The sequence below is a fragment of the Solea senegalensis genome, linkage group LG16 (genome assembly GCF_019176455.1).
Source record: "Solea senegalensis isolate Sse05_10M linkage group LG16, IFAPA_SoseM_1, whole genome shotgun sequence".
In the NCBI taxonomy this organism is placed as follows: Eukaryota; Metazoa; Chordata; class Actinopteri; order Pleuronectiformes; family Soleidae; genus Solea; species Solea senegalensis.
This window is the reverse complement of record NC_058036.1, coordinates 14574145-14598153: the sequence shown is the minus strand read 5'-3', so window position 1 is coordinate 14598153 and position 24009 is coordinate 14574145. Positions and strand designations below refer to the sequence as shown.

Sequence of the window (24009 nt, the reverse complement as noted above, 5' to 3'; positions counted from 1 at the left end):
TTTATGACCCAGTTCTTGTCACAAGAAAGGATGAGACAGGACAGAGTATCTGTAAAAACACTCATTAGACTCTTTGGGCCTTCGGGGCATGCGGATCTTTTGTCTGCTTCTGAGATGCTCAGCGCCTGAGAAATGTGACACCACACTCTCCTCTTTAAGCCTCTGTGGTTTATGTCTCATGCTGGAGTTTTGGCGTGGAGACCATTAATTTGGAGACGGCACGCTGAAATATTTCCCCAAAACAAGCAATTCTGTGAGGCGTCGAGACCGTAGCCCGTGTCGTTTAGGTCTGTTTGTTTTCCATATGCCGAAGCTGTGTAAGCGACTCGTGTGACAAGGACGCATGCACACGCTCTGTGTCTAATCAGCACTCAATATCATGTGGCTCTGTCACAATAGGCTGTTTATGTGGATCAGTGGTTGTCTGAGGCAGAAGAGCTGCTGTAGGCAGGCACAGTGCACAGCTTCTCACTCAGCCTCTGCCTCTTTTCTTGACTGTATGAAAAGCAGCCAGATTTTCAGTCCTTTTTTTTTTTCGACCCTCGGGCATGTCATTTACTAAATGAATGGCTCTCTTTGCTGGACAGTTAAGCTAGTCACAGTCCATCATGCCACAAGACAAGTGAGACCACAGTATCGGATTTCACTGCAGAGGACTGTTCTCAGCAGGCACGTTTGCATACTTTCAGGTTATGGTATGACTTAAGCGTAATAAACGTAATATGCATTTAAATGGTTAACTGTGTTACTTTTACTGAAGATTGGACACAGCTTGTGTTTTTTTTCTCCACAGTGTTAGCCAGAAATAATGAACAGAATGATGTATGCTGTGTGTGTCTCACAATAGCATTGTTTTCATTTTTAGTTGGCAGTGTCTTGAGTTGTTTGTGTGAGTCAGGAAAGACATCATTTATTTACACAGCAGCAGAAAATATAACTAACAGAGGCAAATTCATTTTCAGTTCTGGTCAGTCCACCTCCATTTTCCCCATTTATCCCTGCCACATCAATCACCATGCATGCACCCACACGAACACACCCTAACCCTAGGGATCCCTTCACACCTGGCATTAAAATGCTTTTTCTGTGATCAGATTGCAATCGGGCAGCACCTGAACACTTGTAGGTACAGGTGTAAATGCACCCGAGAGGCTTTGAGGACGGATCGTTATCTGATCTACCAAACCGCTTTGAAAGAAAATATCAATACGTCAACATATTGCATTGGTTCATGGCATCATACGACATCAATTCTTTGACTTGCTGTCTCAATACATGAGAAAATGTTCTTAATGTTGGTTTTGTGTTGTATCTAAGCCTCCAGCTACTAATTTGCTGCAGGCTTTCAACCATTAAACTCTCCTCCTCTCACGAGACAAAGAAAACTGTATATTGTTTGTCTTATTTTCACACGAGTGCTTTTAACATACTATTTTGTGGGGAAAGTCTTGCTTAGGATTCCGATCTGCCCTGGATTGAGAAATGTATCGTATCGCCAGATGTTTGCCAATACACACACATACAATCAGAAATCTAAAAAAAAAAAAGGGGTTTCAAGTTAAAAAAAAAAAAAAGAAGAAGAAAAACTCTGGTGAACAATGCTTATTTTTCTGGAGAAAAAAATTACTTGTCGTTGAGCAGATAAACAAACCTCATAAATAAGAAAATAATTATTTTATCACGACTTAAACTGGGCGTGAGAAATCATGGGGATGATTTAATTCAAAAGTAAAAAATAAAATAATGTCTAAAACACAGTTTAAGTTTGGATGAACTAATCTTTAAAGTGGGTCTGCTCAATAATGTTTCAACTTATATAAAAGGGGGTCAGAGTAGAGCGTGTATTCTTTTCCTGTTTTGGTTTATTTCTTGAGCTGGCAGGTGAATTTGAGCCACCAGTCCACTGTGTGGCTTCTGGCCTGAAAGGTCACTAGGTCATGAAATTCAGCGAAAATTTATCTCTCACATGACAAAAAAAAAGCACATAACTTCAGCTCACACAATGGTAGGAAACTTAAAGGGGTTACATCCAGAGGTTTGTCTCATCTGACTGAGTGACTCTGCATCTTGTAGTTTACGGTAGACTGAGCCACGGCCTCCCGATTACTCCAGGAGAACGGAGTGAGGGTCGCAGATGCGTCACGCAGCGCTTCCTCTGGCAAGGGGTCGGTTCTGAGTGGGGCTGAGGAGGTGAAATGGGTCAGTGGGCAGGAAGACGAACGACCCCATGAAGTCAATATCACAGCAGGATGTCTCTGAGGCTTTTACTCTCCTGGTGCTTTATCTTTCGCTTCCAGGCTGTTTGCGTGGCGGTTCACCACACAAGATCTTAAAACAATGGCTTATCATGACAGTGGTCACTATTTACAGTGTTGGCCTACTGTTTGGCATCTTGGTCAGTATCTGTGGGATGTCGTTTTCCCCTCCTCTGGGCTCTGCTCCTCACTGTGTTTGTGTGTGCTTGACTTCTTATCTGTTGCAGGATGGCTCAGTGGGGAACCTTGATGACCTGGCTCAGGAATACTCTCAGTATTACGGCACCTCCCTCAGTGACGTGTGTGACAGAATGGAGGAGCTGCGGAAGCGCAAAGTAGTGCACAATGCAGAGATGGTAAATATTCAGCGCTAAACAAGTCGAGTAAACCCTGACTCGGACAGTATCATCACCTCTAAAACGCATTCTCATCATCTCTGCTATGTCTTTGCCATAAATGCATGCCAGGCAAACAGAAATGCTGAAATTTCAGACACCTGTTAGTCTTACAGCCATTGCAGAAACCAAAATTGCATACGCCAACTGTTAACTGGTGTCATTTCCAAAATGTTGACTGGCTGCTGCAGTCAGCTGATAATTATTTCTATTTCCGTGTCGTGATGACACTATAATTTACTCCTTTTCCTGTGTCTTTCAGGGAAAACTTGACTCAGTGGCCACATCAGTGCAGCTCCGCTCTCAGATCCAGGTGAGTGTCCAGCTCTCAGTGTGTCAGATCCCAGGGGGGCGGAGGCTTCCTCCTGCGTGCGTCAGCAGACGGGCCGATAAGGGCCTGAGGAATTGCCTAGTCATGACAATCCTGAGTAAAACTATACTAAAGAATAACAGTTGACTGGCTGTGATGCGGAGAGCTGACCTCGAGACGGTTCTCAAATGTTGCAGAGCACTTCATGAGATATTTGAAAAATGTGACCAGTGGAACGTTTGGGTTTCTGCTACCAAGTAATGACATTTGTAATTTAAAAGTTAACCACTTTACAAATACTCATGGAAGTGAAATTCCTCTTTCTTTCGCCCCTTATTTTAATGGATTCATTGCATGATCTGTTCTGTCTACTTTGTAATTTTCCCCCTTTTGCTTTAAAGGGAAATGCATTCACTTTGTCACTTTTTAAAAATCTTTTTTAGGAATCCCTTGGACTCAGCAGTGCCACATCAACTCCAGAGACTGAAAGAAGGTAACAATAACGTTCAGTAAACATCCTTTTTTATTATTATTTTTAAAGCATTTGGAGATCTACATGTCAGACTATACATTGAGACAAGACCGTATGTGAGACTGTCATGAGTATCTGTATGTGCTGAAATAGGTCATACTAAATATAAAGGAGAGCAGCTGTGTTGTGGGTTCACTGATGACTTTTTTATGAGTCATGTGCTGAGAGAAAATGGAAAAAAAAAAAGACAGACTCCACGTCTCTCTTCAAACTTTGCATGACTGCCTTTCAACATACCAGAGAGCTGTTAAAGTTGCTAAAATGGACTCGATGTCTAATCTTGTCTCCAATGTCCTTGTGATAACTCCTCTGGTGCCATTCTTGATCGACCAAATGTTACCTCTGTTCCTGACCCCTCTGCTCTTTGTGTGAACCAGGCTTTCTCAAAATCTCTTTCCTCACTTGCAGACATAATTGCAGACATCTCAACATTGTCTTTGACACCGTTGGGCCCATTGTACTTGCCTCAATAAGTACTGGTTTTAGATCAGGGTCATCAAAAAGATTTCCGAAGATCTCTAAACTGCCGTCCCTGTCTGAGTGGTTTTTAATCGGTTGCTGCCAACGAAGTCAATGACTAGTTTCAGTCTGGTTTTAGACAACGTCATAGCACTGAAACGGCCCTCCTGAGAGTCAATAATGATCTATTACAACTGTTCATTCTGGTAGCTCTGCTGTTCTGGTGCTTCTGGACTTGACACACTGGATCACAGAATCCTGTTACCATGTCAAGAGCAATTTGTAGGCATCACAGGCACAGTCTTTTCATGGTTCCAGTCTCACCTAATTGATCGGAACTTATTGGTTATTTTAGGTGAATTCTCTTCCGCCACGGCTCCTCTCACTTCTGTGGATGTACAAGGTTCTATTTTGGGCCTTATCCGCTTTTTATTATATACAGTATATGCACTGCCATTAGGGTTGACTTATAACATCACCATTTGCTGATGATGTGCAGATTTACCTGCCATTAAAATAATATGTTATCAATTCCATTAAGCCTTTGCTAGATTGCTTAAATGAAGAACAGGAAAACAAGACTGAGTTCAGACCATTATTTTTGACTGTGCCACTGGTCTTCTCTGCCTCTTTTCCCCTAACATCTGTTCATTTGTCAAAAATCGTGGTGTGACCATGGATTGCGTTTTTAAATTTGACAAACAAATCGGCTCTGTCATAAAAACAAGCTTCTATCTAAAATCAAAGGCTACCTTCCTCCAAAAGATGTGGCAAGAGTAACCCATGTTTTTATAATTCACAGCTGGATTACTGTAACTCTCCTATACTGTATGTTGGTATAGTTTGCAGCTTGTCTCCTCACTGGTACGAGTAAACATGGTCACATCACCCCCTCGCTCCACTGGCTACCAGTGCATTTTAGGATAGACGTTAAAATCCTAGTGTTTGTTTTTAAATCCTTAAATGGGCTAGCACCTCAGTATCTGGCTGAACTGCTGAGCTTGCACACCACAGTCAGAGTCCCTAAGATCAGACTAAAGACCAGAGGTGACGGAGCGTTTGCAGTGGCAGCTCCTCTGGTTTGGAAAAGCCTGTCCTGGCACATCAGATGTGCCCAGACTTTTAAATTGTCTTTAAAAACATACTTTTTCTCCATGGCATTCAATTCACATTGAACTAGACTCCAGTTTCTGTTTCTTGTGCGTTTCATTGTGTTGTGGTGTAATATACTATGGTGTTTCCATTGTCTGCCACTCTATTGTTTTATGTCTCTGCTGTTTTATTGATGCGATTATGTACAGCACTTTGGTCAACCTCGGTTGTGTGAACGTGCTTTATAAATGCATTTTGAAATGTGTGCATTTCCTCCTGCCCGTCAGTCACATTTATGAAGCGTTTCTGTGTCACCTCTAAACTTCCTTCCCTGCATTGTCTCGTCTGAAGGATTTTCGAAGATTACTCATATTTTGTCACTGGAAAGCTGACTGAGATGAAAGATATTTCATTATGACTAAGGATAAAGCCACATAATGATTTGATTAAGCCTGTGAAAAAGACAGATCCTTGGACATTGAGCAACATCTGTGTCTTAAAGGTCTTTATACAGTGGAAGCGTCATGGGGAAAGTCAAACACTGCCCCCTAGTGTGACCAATAAACATTGCAGTAGAAAGCTGATGCTACAGTAACTAAATACTTAAAAAATAATAAAATAAAAAATAATAAAATAAAATAAACAAAATTTAGCTTGTATTTTCTTGTCTTTTTTAACCATTTATTCAATTATTTTGTGGAACAATTTTTTTTTTCAATTAATTAACTTTTTTTTTTTAATTCTACTTGTGTGGCAATAATTACTAAGCAAGTTAACTGCATGGTTATAGCATTAGTGGGTGTCATGTTACTGTAAACTGCTGGTGATGATAGCATCTGACACTCTGTGGGGTGTTAATATTTAATTACTACTGGAGAATGTGATGTGACATTAGTAAATGATGATTTGCTGAATAACCAGAGCAATAAATGGGTTTATTGGATGAGTTATTGAGTTCTTACGTCGAGATGACTCATCTGTTGGTGTCACTAATTTAGATGCATTTACATGCAGAGAATATGAAACGTTTTTAATGCATCTGTGGTGAGGAACACCCACTTAGGGTGCAGACAGAATGACCTGCACCAGCAGCAACTTTGTTAGACGCAGTTATACACAACAAACAGCCCAGAGAGATGAAGAGAGAGAGAGAGAGAGAAAGCAAGAGACAGACAGACAGACAAGCGGATGAAGAGAAAGAGGGAGGGTGAAAGTGTGCAGGGAATGCAGAGGCCACGTTAGTGCTGCTGTTGCTGCAAAACCTCGACTGGACATGAAAAGACTTCATTGTTCCTGCGGCGGCCGGAGAGCACTGACCTCTGTTCATCAGCCAAGAGTAGCCGAGCTTCTTCATCTATTTTGACGACTTTGATTTGCCTTTCACTGTGTCGCCACTGTCACGAGGACAGTTTGTGATTTTTTTTAATTTAGTTTTAGTTTCATATTTTGTTTTTATGTTTGGAGGATAGATGGTGAGGGAGATGGTGAGATAGTGTGGGAAGATGAAGAAAGTAACTTTTGAAAAAAGGTAATGTGCTGCTTCGTGGATGTGAATCCCACTTTGAACAATTCAAATTCATGTTTTTCTCTTCTCTTTTTTTTTTACCCTTTTTTGAAGGTATCCTGTGCACAGATCAAGCTCTGACGATGGATCATCAGGGGGTAAATTTAAATGTTACAATAACAGGAAAATATAAGGTTGATTTGATTTACTCATACTCTATTTTAGTGATTGTAAAATCTATTATATTGTTTCTTTGATAATAGCAACAGTGCATTCATGTTTGTCGAATTCTGTTGTTGAATCTTGTAGTTGAGGTGGTTTTAGATTTATTTTCTGCTCTGAATCAAACTGAACTGAATTTCACTGTGCAGGAAAATCGGACGGAAAGAGAAAGAACAAGTCTTTTTGGCAGAGTTTCCGAAAGTCGCAGAAAGGAGTGATGCGTCAGATTTCAAAAGGTTTGTTCAATGGAAACACAAAAGAACCCCGAGTCCATAAAATCACTTTTGAGAGCGGTTTGCTGTGTCGTGTTGTGTTGATTATGTTGTTATTGTTATGTTTCTCACAGGTGATGGCGTTGGCTTTGTAGCCAGTGAAATCACCATGAGTGATGAAGAGCGTATCCAGCTGATGATGATGGTGAAGGAGAATATGATTTCTATAGAGGAAGCCCTGGCGCGGGTGCGTAGTCTTAACTCCTAAGTGTTTATTTAAAAAAATAAATAAATGAGGGGTTGTGGCCCCAGATCAAATATCTGCTTTGACCAAGACTTGTTTTCAAAAAAATCCCAAAATGTAAGATCAAGATCCGGATGTAAGCATATTTTTTTAGGATGTTTTTATTTAATAATAACAGTTTTTCTGACTGTTTATGCATAAAAGACATTAAAGATTACAGAGTAAAAGTAAGTCCTCCCACATTAAGGGTCTTCTTTCCTCTGCAGCTGAAGGAGTTTGAGGTACAGAACAGACAAACCTGCAGGCCCGATCCCACAGAATGGACCGATGCCTCCAGTCCCAACACAAATGAGTCGTTCAACTGCAACGTAAGTCTTTTAGCTCTCACTTTTAAGGGCACTTCAGGCATGAGAGACTCTTGGTCCGGCAGTGCCAAGGCCGCTGAGCTGTTGACAGCATCTCTCTCTTTACCCTCTCTCCCTGTCCCGGCAGTGAACCGGGCCCCTCTAAAGCCCCGCAGATCGGGGCACTCTCCCAACTGCAGGCCACTGGGCGGACGTCTATTCATTGCTGTCAAAGCGCTAACCCCCTATTGTGTTGTAGTGTGTGGGTGGATTCAGCCCAGGGCCGTGTTATTCAGGTCGCAGCTCTTTTATGCGTTGGTGGGGTGATTACGGGGGCTCAGGTTCAGGGCACATTTTTCACATTCGTCCAGATAGCCTGACTGTTTCTCTCTGCTCTGCGTGTGTTTTTTTTTTCAAATCACTTTCTCGTCCTTGAAGTGTTTGTGTCGTCTCCTCCCATTTGGTTTCTGTTATGTTGACAAGCCGTCTCTTCTTACACTGAGTTTGTTGTTTGTTAAAAATCGATTTGAAAAAAACCCAAAACACCAACTCATTGTAATTCTACCCTAGTACTGATGATCGTGTTTAGGTCAGAAAATAAAAAGCTTAAGATGTATGAGAAATATCAGCCACTGATGGTTAAGGTGATTTCCGAGCTGCAAGAAATTTGTATCTCCCCACATAGAAAGCTCTTTCTGGTCTGTTGAGATGCACAGATGCTGTTTGTGTTGCCTTCACCGTCATCACTGTGGTTTCCTGCCACAGTTTTGTATTAGGTTACAAGTATCTGCAGCAAGTTCACATCTTTCTAACCTTTGTAATGTCACACTAGAACAAAAGAACATAGACTGCATATACAGAGCAAATCATAACAACAAAGCTGTGTATCAAGATGAAATGTTTCCTAAAAAACAAATCTGACTTGTGTCTCATCAGTCCTGCGAGCTGTCAGACAATGAACAGGAAGAGTCTGTCACGTTCAGGAGACTCCACAGACTGGTCAACTCGACCCGGAAGGTGAAGAAGAAGCTGATCAGAATCGATGAGTCAAAGAGAACTGGAGCCGACGGTACGAATAACACCATCGTACTTATACCTCATGAAGTGGATGTGGCAGTCATCAGAGTTTGAAGACTTTGGTCAAGTTTAGAAGAAAAAATAGAACTTGCCCTGGATGGAATAAGTGTTTGACCAAGCATTTGTTTGTATCGCTTAAATCACATGTTATTCTCATCCATCCTCCTCTGTCTACCTTCCCAGAGAGCCCAAACATAGATGGTCTATTCTGTGCAGAGGCCAGTACCTCCCTGTACGCGGGCGTGCTGAAGAAGCCTCCACTTTGCCCCGTGGACTCCCTGGCTTCTGCGCTGCAGGAGCAGCTCGCGTACGACAGGGACTCGGAGAGTCTGACGCCCTCCTCCCCCTCCTCCAGCAGCCTGGACACCTGCAGCAGCCAGAAAATCTCCCAGGCCTCGAGCAAGCCGATCGAGAGCCCCGTTCATCAGGAGGCGAACGTCGCGGGCGAGGCGAGGGAGGCAGGAGAAGGCAGCGGCTCTTCGCTTTCGGAAACGGACGTCTGCAAGGAGGAGAAGGACACCAAAATGGCTCGATCGGTGACGGACGGGGAGCTGCCGCACCGTAACCTCAAATTACTCAGCCTCCATGGGGTGAGCACTGAGGAGTGTAAATCTGCCGTTTTTGTGCGTTACTTTCGCGACTGTACGGAAAAAGTACAACAGTCAACGTTTATCTATCAACTGCACTCAATTGGGCAACAAGGAATGACTCATTTTGATTGCTCTTGCAGTCTAGCTCCAAGCTGAAGTCCGTCCACCTAGAAGGTCCCCATTTAGGCTAATGAATGTTTATGCACCTAAAATGCCGCAGTCCTCACTAAAAATCCACTGACAGACAGACTAGTACTAATTATAGATATTAAATCCTCACATATCCATTTGTGTCTACTGCAGTAATCACATCAGCCTGCCCTGCACCAGTGCGTGTTATACACTGGGTTGTCACATTAGTTCGTGAAACCTGAAATGCATCCTCTGGCTCAGTGGCTCTCAGAGTTACACCACCTGAGAAAACATTGAGTTCTTGAAGTAACCCCATTATCGCCAATGTAAATACTACTACTACTGCAATTTGCTGAGAGCTGAATAGTTTTCGACAGTATTCAACCACCAATTTTCGGCTCCATTCCTGCCTCCCAATGTACGAATGTCCTTTGTTAATGTAAATGTCTGTTTGTTTTATTCACAGAGAGCCTGCAGTTTTGGAGGATTCGACCTGACTAACCGCTCAACGCTCTCCGTTATCTCTGGCAATGAGCACGCGGTACGTCGCCGTCATCTTGCATTTTTCATTGACTTGGAACTAAAGTGATTGACTGCTCTTTTTCCCTCTATGTAATTTAGAACAAACACGGAGACTGCGGTGTGGCCGACGCTTTAAAGTCTCCGCCAATGTCGCGTATTTCTCTGGGCAAGACAGTCAAGTCTGTGAGAGAGACGATGAGGAAACACATATCAAAGAGATACCACAGCTCTCTTTGTGAACAGGTGAATACACACAGTGTGTAGGCGTCTATTTGTGGTACTGTTGTTGTGCAAATAGTCATACAGTGAAGACTGCGATGCATGGCTCATGCTTAGTTTTGTTTTTTCTGAATGTCAGTCAAGTCCAGAGCGTGTTGCCAGCTGCCCTCACTCACCTCAGTCAGACTCTGACTCTTTGGAGAAACCTAAACTGAAGCCTGGAGGTTCTGTAGAAAGCCTGAGGAGTTCACTGAGTGGACAGAGTTCCATGAGTAAGTCGTGTGTGTTTACAGTGCGTGTTTGAAAATGTTTGAAAATGATTATCTTGTGTTTGACCCCGGAACGCCAGATGTGTGTTGTTTTTCAGACAATTGTTTAAAGGACATGAAGTCACCCTGAAACTGTCTAAACATTGTGTGTAAAACGATGCAACATCTGGCGACTCAGTCCAATTATGACATATTCTCAAATAATGACACAGAGACTCGCTTAAGTCCTGAAGCGCCTCATTGTTCCGCTGTGGTTTGTGTAGGTGGTCAGACAGTGGGCACCACTGACTCCTCCAACAGCAACAGAGAAAGTGTGAAGTCTGAGGACGGTGAAGAGGACGAGCTGCCTTACCACGGACCCTTCTGTGGACGTGCAGTAGTTCATACTGATTTCACACCCAGTCCCTATGACACCGACTCCCTCAAACTCAAGGTCTGACCCTCTTTCACCGTACCTCGTCAGGATGGGGTTTTTTTTTTATAATAAAACTCAATCTTTGCCGGTGTTGATCTTTCAGAGCGGCGACGTCATTGACATCATCAGTAAGCCGCCGATGGGCACGTGGATGGGGATGCTTGGCGGTAAAGTCGGCACCTTCAAGTTTATATACGTGGACGTCCTGAATGAGGAGCAGGCGAAGCCCAAGAAGACGCGCAGGAGGAGGAGGGCTCGGCAACCCAAACCCACGTCTGTGGAGGAGCTCCTCGATCGCATCAACCTCAAAGTAATCACTCTCATTTTAAATATCACAACACTCTCTACTCTCCCACACTCTCGCTGCTGTTTCCTTCTTTCTTAAACTTTGAATTTTTTATCCACTTATCCACATATATATACTTATGGGTCGTACTGTGTTCAGTTTCTGCCAATAAATTCCCCTTAACGTGTCCGGACCTTTAAAAAGGAACAATGCAATTCTGTAAAATGAGTAATTTGTCTTCTAAATACTAAAACTGTCCATTGACTCCATCCTCATCTTTTCATCCGACTTCTCATTTCCCAAAATGTTGAACTTTTTACTTTAAGTGAGGGTTTGACATTGGTCATTTGAGGATTATGAGAAAAATACAGAATATTGAATTTCTACGGTAAAGAAATCAAATGAATTCCTCCCATATTGTTTTGCTGATTTGGTTTGCATGTCGCCCGCACTCATCTCGCCACAGGACCATCTCCCCACTTTCCTTTTCAATGGCTACGAGGACCTGGACACGTTCAAGTTGCTGGAGGAAGAAGATCTGGATGAGCTGAACATACGAGATCCCCAGCACAGAGCTGTGCTGCTCACTGCTGTGGAGCTGCTGCAAGAGTACGACGGCGGGTCAGGTAATCAGTGCCATGAACTTTTTCACATTGCATGGCAACTTAAATGTATTTTAAAAGGAAAGATTCCACTTTAAATATCCTGTAGGTCTGTGATGTATAATATAGAACATTTGTTGCAGCTGCTGTTTCTTCGTTCCTTTTCTGAATGTGATGAATATTGTAAATGACTCTGTACTCCACTTTCGCTTGCTTTAGAAACTGTAAAACAACTGTTCGTAGATGTTTTGGATGTTAACTCCTGCTGCCCTTTTTAAAAGCAATCCAAGCACACAGATCATAACGTGTGACTGTGACATGTGCGCCCCCTGCTGACGTTTTTTTACCTCGCAGGAAGCAGCGACCCAGACCGAGGCAGTGAGTCCAGAGGCTCGCAGGAGAAGCTGCTCCTGGACAGACGCGGCGGACTCATGGGAGATTCCCCGCGAGACTCGGGCTGCTACGAGAGCAACGAGAACCTGGAGAACGGTAATGATAGTCTGAGTCACCTGTGAACACTGCTCCTCCTCCTCCTCCTCCTCCTCTGGCCGCCTCTGCCTCATCCTTCACTAGAAAGACGCACTGTCTTCAGCTCTTCTTCTCCAAGTCACCAACTTCTCGAAAGACTCTGACACGCTCTCTCTTTTCCAAGCATCTTCATACTTTTCTTCTGTTTCTGCAGTTTTTTTGTTTGAACTGACTTTCTTACATTGTCAATATACAATATTCAACACACAGAAGAGATAACACAGGGTTCTCTATTGTAATGGATTGTGTAGCTGTTTTAAAACAGTGAAGTGAAGTTGAGCAGCGACTCTGAAGACACCTTTCACACCCTTGAACATCTAAGTAACATCTAAATGTGGAGCAGTGTGTAGATCGTCCACTTATAGACCTGAAGGTGTGGGTTGTGGTGGGTTTTGAACTGACGGGTGACGAGTGTTCAGAATTAACTCTAGATTTAAATAGAGAGACAACTCTCTTCTCAGTAACTGCAGTGTGCATATTTACTGTGAATGCTTGCTTTATTGAAAATGTTATCATACATGCATTGCAATTTATTTGCTTGTCCATGTGTAACAAAGAGCTGTGCTTACTGTAAACGAGGGCTGATGTGAATGTCTTACGGTCACGTGATTAGGGAACAATATCTAATCAGCCACGTGTGTATCGTGTTATTTCTCTCAAGATGTTTGCTGTTTTTGTGTATATTTTTTTAGTCTGGTAAAAAAAATAAAAATAATGTTGCACAATCTTTCATCATGTGCCTGGAAACTGCGTCATGCAGATGTATTGAAAAATATATTGACTAAATACTATAATTGTTCTTGTTCAAATAATAGCATTTTGTATAATTGTAAATCTTTAAAAAGGGTGAAAACACGGTTAAACTCATTCTAACACGAGGCACGTTTCAGGTGTAAAGTCATGTGCTTCTGTCTCGGTTGAGCGTGAGGAATAAATTGCTTCATGCTTTCCCAGACGTGAATGCTTGCTTCTGTTCTTTCAACGATCATTCACACGCGTTCATGTCATTTTGATCCTGTCTTCTGTTCTTTTCTTTTCTTTTCTATTTTCCGCCACTGCGTGTAACTGCTCTGCTTCTTGTTTGGTCAGTCGCATTGTCACAAATCATCTGTGCACACTGCACTTGTTTATTTCCAGGAAGGGACAAAAAGACATCTTCGTCCGTGAGCAGGTCCTCCTCTGGTTTCGAGTCGAGCCGCCTCTCCTCTCCAGATCCGCCTGCTCTCACTCTGACCCTGAACCTCAGCAGCCCTGTTAAGATTTTTCCCCACAGCCCACCAGAATGCCCTCCCTGTATCTTACCATCACCAAGACCCCCTAAGTACAGCTTAGGTCTCGTGAGCCCATCATTTGTTAATCCTCCCAGTGGAGCCCCTGCTAGGAGCCAGAGCTGCATGGATCTGAGAAGGAAGCCAGCACTGGAGTCGCTGATGCGCTGCTTCTCCCTGTCAGATCTCCACAAAGAGCAGAGGAATAAACTCAGTGACCCAAAAGCCTGGAATCTGAGCTCCAAGAGTGAGGAGACCAGGAGGCAGAACCATTTCAAGGTCATTATTCCGTCTTCAACCGCAGCAAACGATGCTCTGTGTGAGACTTTGAATGTGGGCGGGAGCGATGTGTTTGCTCCTAATGGAGGGAAAACAACACAGAGCGCAGGCCTTAATCTGCAGAACACTGTGCCAGCACAAAGGTCTAATCATCCCATTAATATGTCATCCTCACCAAACTCACAACAAGAGCCGTTACTAACAGCAACCGTCTGCGTGGAGAACTCCACAGGCCACGCGTCGTCAGAGGGTAAAAGGAGTTTCTTACTTTCAGCCAATAGTGAAGCTCGACTGCTGAAAAGAAAGGAGAAGACGACGGCCGCTGTTACAGGACGCTCGTCTCAAAAAGGAGACACTTCCTGAAGAGTTATTGTCATGAAAAGTGCAGTAAGATAGTAGCTGCGTTTTTTTTTTCTTTTTTTAAATAAACCAATTATTGAAGATTTAAAAATACTGTAGTCTGCCATGAACGTGAATGATATGTTTATTTACAGACCAGTCTATTCTGTAAGAGTATATTTTGTAAATAAATGTGGCACTTATTCATTGCGGTTATTAGAATTATTGCGGTTAACCATGCTCCAACTGTTTTCATATCATGATCTTATGCAGATTGTCCCATAACTATCCCTTCAACAGGAGACAGAAGAAAACCAATGGCTGAATTCTGTTCCATGGGTCACATCTCGCTGGGACACTTTGATCATTGTTAATGATTGATAATCAGAATGTTTCAGAGAGTAAGCAGCTTAAATAATAACAGAGTTTCCAGACAAAGTCTTCCTGATAAAGGAATTTTATTGTAATATGCAATAAGGAAAAGATCACATAGGTACAATATGCATATAAAGTTTGTTCGTTAAAACAAATGCATCCTTTCACCCCAATGTTTTAAGAATAATCAGTAATTTATGTACAGTATTTTAGTTAATAAAGGTGTTTGTATGTGCTTTATTAAACATTTGCAAGGCTGTAAATCACCCTTCTATTCACATCATTAAATATGACTTACTTTTTTTTCTTTTTGACAGCAAAGGCAACTGTTACAGGCACAAAATCCCTTTAGTTTGATACTTCACCTCAGGCTCTAATAGCAGCACGTCTCCACCACCATAAGCAGCAAATTTCACATAATAAAATCAATTCATTTCATGTTTTGTCTTAATGCCATTGAAAATTCTAAAAGCTACGATGACCTCTTAATTCAGTGCTTTTAATGACTTAGTTTTTACAGCATCATGACTTGTTAAAGACTCGGGTTTAGTGACGGTCCTACTTTACAGCTTAGCTTGTAGTGGTATTTCATAAAGACACTGGCTAACCAGCCTCATGGCGTCCAGGGCGGTGCCCCAGGCCAGACTGACTCCCCAGCCCCCATGGCCGTAGTTATGGACCACTGGAACTCTCTTGCCCTGCAGCTGCATCCCCTCCCTCTCCACCCTTGGATTTCTTCTGCTCGGCCTCAGACCGACCCACGTGGCGAGAACGTTGGCTTTGCTGAGCGACGGCTCCAGCCTGGTGCAACGCTCCAGGATGCTTTTCGTGTCTCCTTCGTCCACCCCGAGTCGCCAGTCGCCCTCCTGCCTCGTGCCACCGACTGTGACGCTGTGTATGCCGGGGAAGATGTACGTCTTTCCGTCTCCGTCTCTGATGAAGTGCTGCAACCATGGTGCGTCCACCTGGAGGACCTGTCCTCTGACCGGGTGAACCTCGGCGTCACCCACCAGCGCTTTGGAGCCCAGACCAGAGCAGTTGACGATGATGTCGTAGCTGCTGCTTAATTCCTGAAGATTGTTGACTTTCTTCTGTTGCACTTGACCTCCAGCTTTACTAAACCTTTAAAAAAACAAAACAAACAATGACAAAGGTCAACAATCCCAGAGAAAAAGGTCTGGATCCACAAATGGGTTAGGGGGATTTATTGTTGGAAAAAGTGGGTTAACATTTGACATGACAACATGGTTTAATAGTGATGAGGACAAACCTCTTCTCCAGCCATGGCAGGTAGCTTGAGCATTCACATTTTAATGTGGTGAAAATCTGGCCAAACTTGTGATCAGGGAACCGCTTTAGTTCACGGTCAGTCATGTGTCGAAAGCCCATCACAAGGTCAGACCAGTAAGGCTTTGTATCTTCTGGAACCTCTCTAAAAATCTGACATCTAAAAGAAAGAAAAACAAAACCAACTAAAAACCAAGACATATTTACCTTTTCTTTCTTTTTTTTATCTGGCTGAGTAATCTACTTTTTAACATTTTTTACCCAGAGCTCAGCATTACTCCAGCTTCCGGTGAGTTTTCTGATTGAGAAATGGCCAGCAGGTGATCAAAGGTGTCCTTGAACCAGCGTCTTTGTCTTTCCAAGGGAATATCTGATGGAGAAACACAGTAAAATCAGTCCTCTCCAATATATGTTGCACATTCACTTAAGCTGTGTACGTACGCTGACAATATCCAATTTAGAAATGTGATTTCTGAGAAAGAGAGAGATTTTTTTTTTCATGCCTGGAAACTTTGCAGCAAACAGGATCCCAGCAGCTCCATCGCTGGTGGTGTCCGGGCTGAAAGTCTCAGCCAGCAGAGTGACAGAACATGAAGGAAGAGCCTCAGCGATGCACACAGCAGTGGAGAATCCAACCACACCAGCTCCCACCACTGCGACCCTGACACTGCTCATCGTGGACAGATGTTGAGTCTCAAACTGCAACACAACACAACCGGTTATGAAAAGTTAATCTTCAATAATGTTGTAAGTGGCTGCACAGTCTAAGGATCAATCCCATAAAATGATTGCATAAGACACTGTTAATTGGGTCACACAGAGCCATAAAAAATAAATCTTATATAAGGTGTTTATTTATACCATAATTATAGAATATATTACATTCAACCACAATCTAGTAAAAAAAAACATAACTAACATCTGTTATGGAATCATAACTCAAATATATTCACCTTGCAATGAACTGTAAAGTGTATTTGTTTTGAAGTTACTATCAGATAGTTAGTCACGACACTTGAAAGAAGGAAAACAACATTTCAACAATGATACGTGTAGCAATTAATCGATTAAAGTCATCCTCCTCGACTTCACCTCTCGATCACTTGCTCCTTCAGTCGTTGTAAATGTGTGTCTTTTTGGTTTTTACAGGTCCTAAACACACCGTCCGCCCGGGTATTACCAGCAAAATGGCTGCGCTTACACGCAACCACTACGAGTTCTGCATGTACATTTAAATGTTTATCATGAACTGAATGCTTCGGGGTTTGTATGTATGTGGATCAGCGAAAGGTGGATCTCGTCAGGACCGCACATCTCGCGATCTCTCTCAAGTCCTCTGCTCACGGCGTCTGAAGCGAAGGTAAGGTCCTAAAAGCTCACTGTTTAAAAAATACACGGAGGACTGTGCTCGTTTAACTGGCCCCACCACTATCTGATAACTAAACCTAGTTTAATCTGTGCCACATAGTTCTGTTGCACGTTTGAGGACGTGTTAGCTGTTCATGGCTACTAGCAGCGTGCACATTATTTGAGGCGACGGTCGTTAGCTTGTTTGCTAACATTGAAAATGTTTGTATCGCTCAGGGTTTAAACTGCAGGTTAAACTTCGCACACAGCAGTCAAAACAAAAACAACTGTTTTGTGTAATAACGCGTTGTTCCAAGTTGCATTGATCAACAGAAATGGGTAACAAAACAGACTCATTTCTACTGCAGTTGTTAAACGAGTCTTAACTTCAGAAAACACCGATTTTATTTTGCAATACATGTTTACACAATGCATTACGGTAATGACGGTGGCGACTGTCTTGTCATTGAATGGAACAAACATTATCTAATGATTAAGTAATAAATTAAGGATGGTTTAAAAAATATAACTACTTTTACCTACAACCTGCATTTCAGAGAAAATTGAGTCTTTGTCATTAATAATGCGCGTGTGTACATGCTCTTACCGTAATACACCTACCGCAAAACAGAGAAGCAGATTCTCACCGCTAAGTAAATACTGTATTCTTTATTTATGATGAAAAGCCGCACACTTCACCGATTTAAGATTTCTTTTACAACCTTTATTTTTAATTAGGGTTTAGACTGAGATGATTTACTATGCGTGGATTATGTAGGAATAATAATAAGACAAGCAAAACCAAATGCATACTTGCAAAGTCAATTGTTCACTTCATTGACTCACATATTCTATTTTTCTTTTCTTTAAGAAGAGGAGGAGAAGTGATTGTTATTGAAGCCATGACTTCAGTTCCCATGGCTGTTCATTCAGATTCACACAAGCACAGCATCCTGAGCAAATTCAACAAGCTCAGGAAAATGGACCTTCTGTGTGATGTCACTCTGGTTGTGGAAGACATGCACTTCAGAGCGCACAAAGCCCTGCTGGCAGCAAGCAGCGAGTACTTCTCCCTCATGTTCACGTCAGAAGATCACATTAGCCAGTCTACTTTTAAACTGGCAGATATGGAAGCCAACATGTTTTCTGCAGTGCTGGATTTCATCTACAGTGCCCATGTGTCTCTGGAGGAGAGCACTGCAGAGCAACTCCTGGCCACGGCTCATCTTATGGAAGTCAATGACCTTGTCAAAGTGCTCACAACTCAACTCAAAGCCTCTGTAGCAGAAGCTGGAGGTGATAAGATAAAGGCAGACAAACCCGAGGTGCTTCATCTGTCAAAACGCAAAAGGGGACGACCAAAGAAAAATGTGCCGGCAACAGAACGGCAGGAGAGAAGTTCACCATGGGAGAGTTTGGAGGAGAGCCAGGCCGATGATGTGGACAGTGATCATGTAGATGTTGACTCCCTGCCAAAAGATGCAGATAATATGACAAGAAGGCACATAAGCCGACTGAGCAAACGCAAAATCAGGCCTCCAGTAAAATACATGAGTTACAAAGTGGACCATGACTCTGTAGTAAATAAAGAGCCAGGGAAAAGAGGAAGGAAAAGAAAATATCCAAACACAGAGGCTAGATGTGAGGACTGCGACAAAGTGTTTAAAAATCATGTTCTTTTAAAAATTCACCAAAGGACTCATACAGGTAAGCACTCTCATATTCTTTTAAGTCCATTAATGGTCCAGTGTGTAAGAATGATGGCGCTTTTCCACTATACAGTTGTAGCGCGACTCTGCTTGACTGTACTTTGCTTTTCCATTGGGGATAGTACCTGGTACCTGGTACTTTTTTAAGTACCTGTTCTGGTGAGAATCTAAAAGTGGGAGTGGCCAGTGATTGATCAGGGAGGGTCATGAGCACAACGTTCGATACATGAATCAAACCGAACAATGCCGAACTGTAGATCAGCTAAAAACATTGAAAAATCCTGCAAACGTGCTTTAATCGCCAAAGATTAGCATGGAAATGTCTAAAATCTGTAGTCTGGTGTATTTAACGACAGCACTGCTGAACGCCTGCGACCGTGAGCCGAATCACAACCCATTCCACTGTATTTTAGTTCAGTGACTGTGTCAGATGGAGTTTGTACTCCGGTTATGCGGGAAGCACTGAAATAATATTTTAATTTAACTGACTCTAATGATTCAGTTACACCGAAAACAACTGCTTTGCTCATGACAAGTTTGTGTGTTTGTGTCACGTATAAAACAATGTCACGGCAGTTTCGTCCAGCCTTCATCCGAGTGGCGCTAGAACTGTATAGTGGAAAAGTGACTTCAGATTGTAACAAACAAAAGAATCTTCCACTCAAACCTCCCTTTGATTGATAAAACAGGGTAGTATGTTAGATTTCTGGCAATAAACCCTTGGAGGTTACACACTGGACCTGAAATACACACAACTTCAAGATGCAAAACATATTCCTCCAGACTGCAGACATTTTTTGGAGGTGTTTGTAGGACAAGAGATGGCTGCAGTTGCCACTGAATTTAATGAACACATACTGCATCCATCTCACAAGTTCTGTCAGGGTCTTAGCATCTGTCTCTCAGCACTGATCAGATCAACAATATGTCACTGTTACCACTCTGCCTGTGATACTGTACATACTCCACTATACCTCACTGTATTCCACACACTCTTTGTATTTCTGCCCCAGGAGAGAAACCGTTCCGGTGCCAGGTTTGTGGAAAGAGTTTTACCCAGAAGCACACACTGTTGGTTCACCAGCGCAAGCACACGGGAGAGAAGCCGTTTGTTTGTGCCATCTGTTCCAAGACTCTGTGCACCAAACACTCCCTACAAGAACACATGAACCTCCACAAAGGTAGGATCCTGATCAAGTTAGTATTCTGCATGTATTATTTTCTGATAACCACACAAATGCACCCATCGTATGAATGAATTCTTTATTTCAAACATGTAAAATAAAAACATGTACATGAAAATATGTCATCACATAGGCACAAAAAGTTATTTATTTTTTTACTTGTATCCACAGAAGAGAAGTCCTTCGACTGCGATAAATGTGGAAAGTCCTTCACTCAGAAAAAGCAACTTAAAAGTCATTACAGAGTTCACACAGGTAAGACTCAAACAGCAGCAGATCTATTCAAATGTTTTGTGCTTTAAATTGTGAATAATGTGGGTTCTTCTTTCTTTCTTTATTTATTTGTATAAATTAAAGGTAAATCGTTCCCAGAATGTGCTCAGTGTCATCACAAATTCCTGGACACAGCTCAGCTGAAAAAACACCTGCGGACTCACACAGGTAAAAACAGATACAGCACCAACATGTCTGATGATAATTGCTGAGGTTATAATAGGTTATCTGTGAATAATATAATAATTTAACTTTTTTTTTTTACAGGTGAGAAGCCCTTTACCTGTGAGATTTGTGGGAAGTGTTTTACAGCCAAGAGCACACTACAGACTCACATCAGAATTCACAGGTGAGACATTTGTTCTTTTAATATTGAATTTGCCTTCAATATGACTTGATTTTTAATGGCTGGATATAATTTCTCAACAATAGTTTTAGCTATTTCATCAGTGAGAGCAAGTATCCGGGTCCAATTACAAAATGCCCAGAGCTTGAACTTTTTTATATGATAGAAAAATCCAGGATGAGCTTATTTTCTTCCATTTCACTCACAATAATGTAATTTTTGGAGATTTGGTACTATGGATGAACCAATACGATACTGGAACTATTTGAAATCTTTTATATCACATGCTTCATAATGCACATGTCATGCGTGTTTCTTTCTTCTTTATGGGAAAACAATGGTTTAAAAGGTGTAAAATTACTTTATTGGCCTTGTATCAGACACAAAAAAGTGGTGTCATGCCATCCCTATTAGGTACTCTTGTATATTAAGCTACTATAATTTGTTCTTCTCAGTTTTAACCAATGACGGTGTATTTCTCCTTTTGCAGAGGTGAGAAACCATATAACTGCGACATCTGCAACAAGTCGTTTTCAGATCCCAGTGCGAGGAGACGACACGTTGTCTCACACTCAGGAAAGAAACCCTTCACCTGCTCTACCTGCAACCTTTCGTTTACTCGCCTGGACAATCTGAAAACCCACACTAAATCCCACAGCAAGGAGAGTGTGACGTTAACAGAATCCACAGAAGCTTCTGCAGCGCCTCAGGATGGCACGCCCAACATTCTGCAGCTCCAGCAGTACCAGCTGCCGTCCAGCTCCGAGCAGGAGATCCAGCTGGTGGTGAACAATATTAACTTTGTGTCAAGTCAGGACCAGGAGATTAGCATCATCACTACAGAGGGTGAGACGGCAGAACCAGCCCACTCCCGTCTCACCCTCCTCACCCAGCCGTCGGCACACATGCAGAATGTGGCTCTGGTTACTCAGGGTACAGTGGTGGACCACAGCCCTCAGATTCAGACTGTCAGTATGCTGGAGGGACAGATGACGCAGCAGTCCGAGCAGATGCATGTTATCACTCTGAGTAAAGAGGCGATGGAGGAGCTGCAGTCGCAGCACGGTCCTCCACAGCCTCTTCACCTCGCACAGCAACCCGTCCAACAGCTGCAGGTCCTGCATCAGCCTGTCGCTCAGGTGGGCAGAGAGCAACACAGTCAGGCCATTCATATCAGCAGCCAGACCAGCCAGCCCATCTCCATCAGCAAGACCAGTGAGCAGATCTCCAACCACCACATCCAGGGACAAACCTTTCAGATCCAGGCGGGAACCGTGTCCTACCTGTACACCACAGGACTACAGCAGGAAGGATGAGCGGGCCGAACTACTGAGGACACAACTCTGATACTGATAAATTCTGCTACAGTGCTTCTGAAAAATTAGACCTTGTTTAAAGGCATCATAACCACACTCATTGACTGTATTAAAAAATGGATGTTGTCTTATAATTGTGAAACAAATGTCCGCGTTTAATAATGTCGTCCAAAATCACCTGAAAAAGTCATAGTATAGTATTTTGTCCAAAATCAACAAAAGTCATAATATAGTATGTCGTCCAAAATCAACAAAAGTCATAGTGTAGTACGTCGTCCAAAATCAGTCAAAAAAGTCAAAGTATAGTACGTGGTCCAAAATCAGTCATAGTATAGTATGTCGTTCAAAATGAGTCAAAAAAGTCATAGTACAGCAGAAATCTGGACAATAGTATGTCGTCCAAAATCACCCAAAAAGTCATACTTTAGTATGTCCTCCAAAATCGGTCAAAAGCGTCAAAGTATAGTATGTCGTCCAAAATCGGTCAAAAACGTAATAGTATAGCATGTCGTCCAAAATCAGTCAAAAAAGTCATACTTTAGTATGTCCCAAAATCAGTCAAAAAGTCATAGTATAGTATAGTATATAGGTCCCAAAAAGTCATACTCACCAAAAGTCATACTTAAGTATGTATCTCAAAAATAAGTATGTCAAAAGTCAAGGTTAGTATGTCGTCCAAAATCACCAAAAAAAGTCATACTTAAGTATGTCGTCCAAAATCGTTCAAAAAAGTCATAGGATAGTATGTCGTCCAAAATCGGTCAAAAAGTCATACTTTAGTATGTCCTCCAAAATCAGTCAAAAAAAGTCATAGTATAGTATGTCGTCCAAAATAAGCCAAAAAGTCATAGTATAGTATGTCGTCCAAAATCTGTCAAAAAAGACATAGTATAGCATGTGGTCCAAAATCTGTCAAAAAAGACATAGTATAGCATGTCGTCCAAAATCTGTCAAAAAAGACATAGTATAGCATGTGTCAAAATCCAAAATCAGTCAAAATCATAGTATAGTATGTCGTCCAAAATCAGTCAAAAAAGTCATAGTTTAGTATTCAAAAAGCGTCATAGTATAGTATGTCCAAAATCAGTCAAAAGTCATAGTTTAGTATAGGTCACAAAAGTCAAAAACGTCATAGTATAGTATGTCGTCAAAAATCTGTCAAAAAAGACATAGTATAGCATGTCGTCCAAAATCAGTCAAAAAAGTCATAGTTTAGTATGTCGTCCAAAATCACCCAAAAACGTCATACTTTAGTATGTCGTCCAAAATCAGTCAAAAAGTCATAGTATAGTAAGTCCAAAATCAGTCAAAAGTCATAGTTTAGTATGTAGTCAAAAAAGTCATACTTTAGTATGTTGTCCAAAATCAGTCAAAAAAGTCATAGTATAGTATGTCATCCAAAATCACCCAAAAACGTCATAGTATAGTGCGGACCTGGCCAACCCGCGGCTCCCGAGCCTTATGCGGCTCTTTGCCTAGCTTTATGCGGCTCTTGCGTTCATATCAAATTATGTGTTTGTGGGGTTTTTTTTGTTGCATGTTTATGTGTACGCATGTTTGCCTTAGTTCAACATCAAACACGCACATGCGCGAGGGAAAACCTCACTGTTGAGTAAACAATCTGTGTCAAGTTCACTCTGAAAAAAGCACAGCAAAACGGAAATACGCAGATGACCAGGACGTTTTTAACAGAGCGGGAGACTTTATATTTGTTGATGAACGAAATGGCGGGCCTTTCTGTCATGTCTTTGGTGTGTGACATTTACAGTAAATCTGGCTGAGTAGAGGTCTGTGTCTGTGTGTGTGTGAGGGAGAGACAGAGAGAGAGTGAGAGGAAGGGATGGGGAGATGTTCATGTGTGCCCGTGTGGCTCTTTGCAGTAACGCCATAAAAAAATGTGGCTCTTCGTCTCTGAGTGGTTGGCCACCCCTGGTATAGTGTGTCGTCCAAAATCAGTCAAAAAAGTCATAGTATAGTATGTCGTCCAAAATCAGTCAAAAAAGTCATAGTATAGTATGTCGTCCGAAATCGGTCAAAAAAGGAGTTGTGTAGTATGTCTTCCAAAATCAGTCAAAAA

General features: G+C 42.1%; 3 protein-coding genes across 7 annotated transcripts in view; 2 read left to right on the top strand and 1 right to left on the bottom strand.

Annotated features, from left to right (window-relative positions):
- Positions 1-14302, top strand: part of sash1b (SAM and SH3 domain containing 1b) — a 45989-nt gene extending 31687 nt beyond the window's left edge. For both annotated transcript variants that reach the window (XM_044047212.1, XM_044047213.1), the window contains exons 3-19: positions 2483-2611; positions 2913-2963; positions 3404-3453; positions 6662-6705; positions 6919-7005; positions 7116-7228; positions 7492-7593; positions 8506-8638; positions 8830-9236; positions 9835-9909; positions 9990-10133; positions 10249-10381; positions 10642-10811; positions 10897-11103; positions 11546-11705; positions 12036-12170; positions 13347-14302. In XM_044047212.1, the coding sequence (XP_043903147.1) occupies positions 2483-2611; positions 2913-2963; positions 3404-3453; positions 6662-6705; positions 6919-7005; positions 7116-7228; positions 7492-7593; positions 8506-8638; positions 8830-9236; positions 9835-9909; positions 9990-10133; positions 10249-10381; positions 10642-10811; positions 10897-11103; positions 11546-11705; positions 12036-12170; positions 13347-14119 (2913 nt within the window). In that variant the 3' untranslated portion in view covers positions 14120-14302. The remainder of the gene's footprint in view (positions 1-2482; positions 2612-2912; positions 2964-3403; positions 3454-6661; positions 6706-6918; positions 7006-7115; positions 7229-7491; positions 7594-8505; positions 8639-8829; positions 9237-9834; positions 9910-9989; positions 10134-10248; positions 10382-10641; positions 10812-10896; positions 11104-11545; positions 11706-12035; positions 12171-13346) is intronic.
- A 385-nt stretch (positions 14303-14687) lies between these two features.
- On the bottom strand, positions 14688-16980 carry ddo (D-aspartate oxidase). Of its 3 annotated transcripts, XM_044047218.1 has the most exons (6): positions 16850-16924; positions 16711-16721; positions 16261-16456; positions 16019-16127; positions 15741-15917; positions 14688-15592 (listed from the first exon to the last, which is right to left on the bottom strand). In XM_044047218.1, the coding sequence occupies exons 3-6, from the start codon at positions 16430-16432 to the stop codon at positions 15034-15036; spliced, it is 1017 nt and encodes a 338-aa protein (XP_043903153.1). In that variant the 5' UTR covers positions 16433-16456; positions 16711-16721; positions 16850-16924; the 3' UTR covers positions 14688-15033. The 3 variants fall into 3 exon arrangements, with proteins under 3 accessions (XP_043903153.1, XP_043903151.1, XP_043903152.1); XM_044047216.1 differs by lacking the exon at positions 16711-16721 and having other exon boundaries at positions 16850-16980; XM_044047217.1 differs by lacking the exon at positions 16850-16924 and having other exon boundaries at positions 16711-16771.
- A 30-nt stretch (positions 16981-17010) lies between these two features.
- zbtb24 (zinc finger and BTB domain containing 24) lies at positions 17011-22066 on the top strand. 2 transcript variants are annotated; one of them, XM_044047215.1, is made up of 7 exons: positions 17011-17117; positions 17979-18811; positions 19827-19994; positions 20169-20252; positions 20355-20438; positions 20538-20619; positions 21107-22066. In XM_044047215.1, the coding sequence occupies exons 1-7, from the start codon at positions 17011-17013 to the stop codon at positions 21930-21932; spliced, it is 2184 nt and encodes a 727-aa protein (XP_043903150.1). In that variant the 3' UTR covers positions 21933-22066. The 2 variants fall into 2 exon arrangements, with proteins under 2 accessions (XP_043903150.1, XP_043903149.1); XM_044047214.1 differs by having other exon boundaries at positions 17976-18811.
- Positions 22067-24009: the final 1943 nt, after the last annotated feature.

Coding starts and splice junctions, on each gene's coding strand:
- ddo (XM_044047216.1), bottom strand. CDS start 16,432: ATGAGCAGTGTCAGGGTCGCAGTGGTGGGAGCTGGTGTGGTTGGATTC. Junction 16,128..16,260: donor GTTTGCTGCAAAGTTTCCAG/GCATGAAAAAAA, acceptor TTTCTCCATCAG/ATATTCCCTTGGAAAGACAA. Junction 15,593..15,740: donor CTGCCATGGCTGGAGAAGAG/GTTTGTCCTCAT, acceptor GTTTTTTTAAAG/GTTTAGTAAAGCTGGAGGTC.
- zbtb24 (XM_044047214.1), top strand. CDS start 17,011: ATGCTTCGGGGTTTGTATGTATGTGGATCAGCGAAAGGTGGATCTCGT. Junction 18,812..19,826: donor TCACCAAAGGACTCATACAG/GTAAGCACTCTC, acceptor TTTCTGCCCCAG/GAGAGAAACCGTTCCGGTGC. Junction 20,439..20,537: donor ACACCTGCGGACTCACACAG/GTAAAAACAGAT, acceptor TTTTTTTTACAG/GTGAGAAGCCCTTTACCTGT.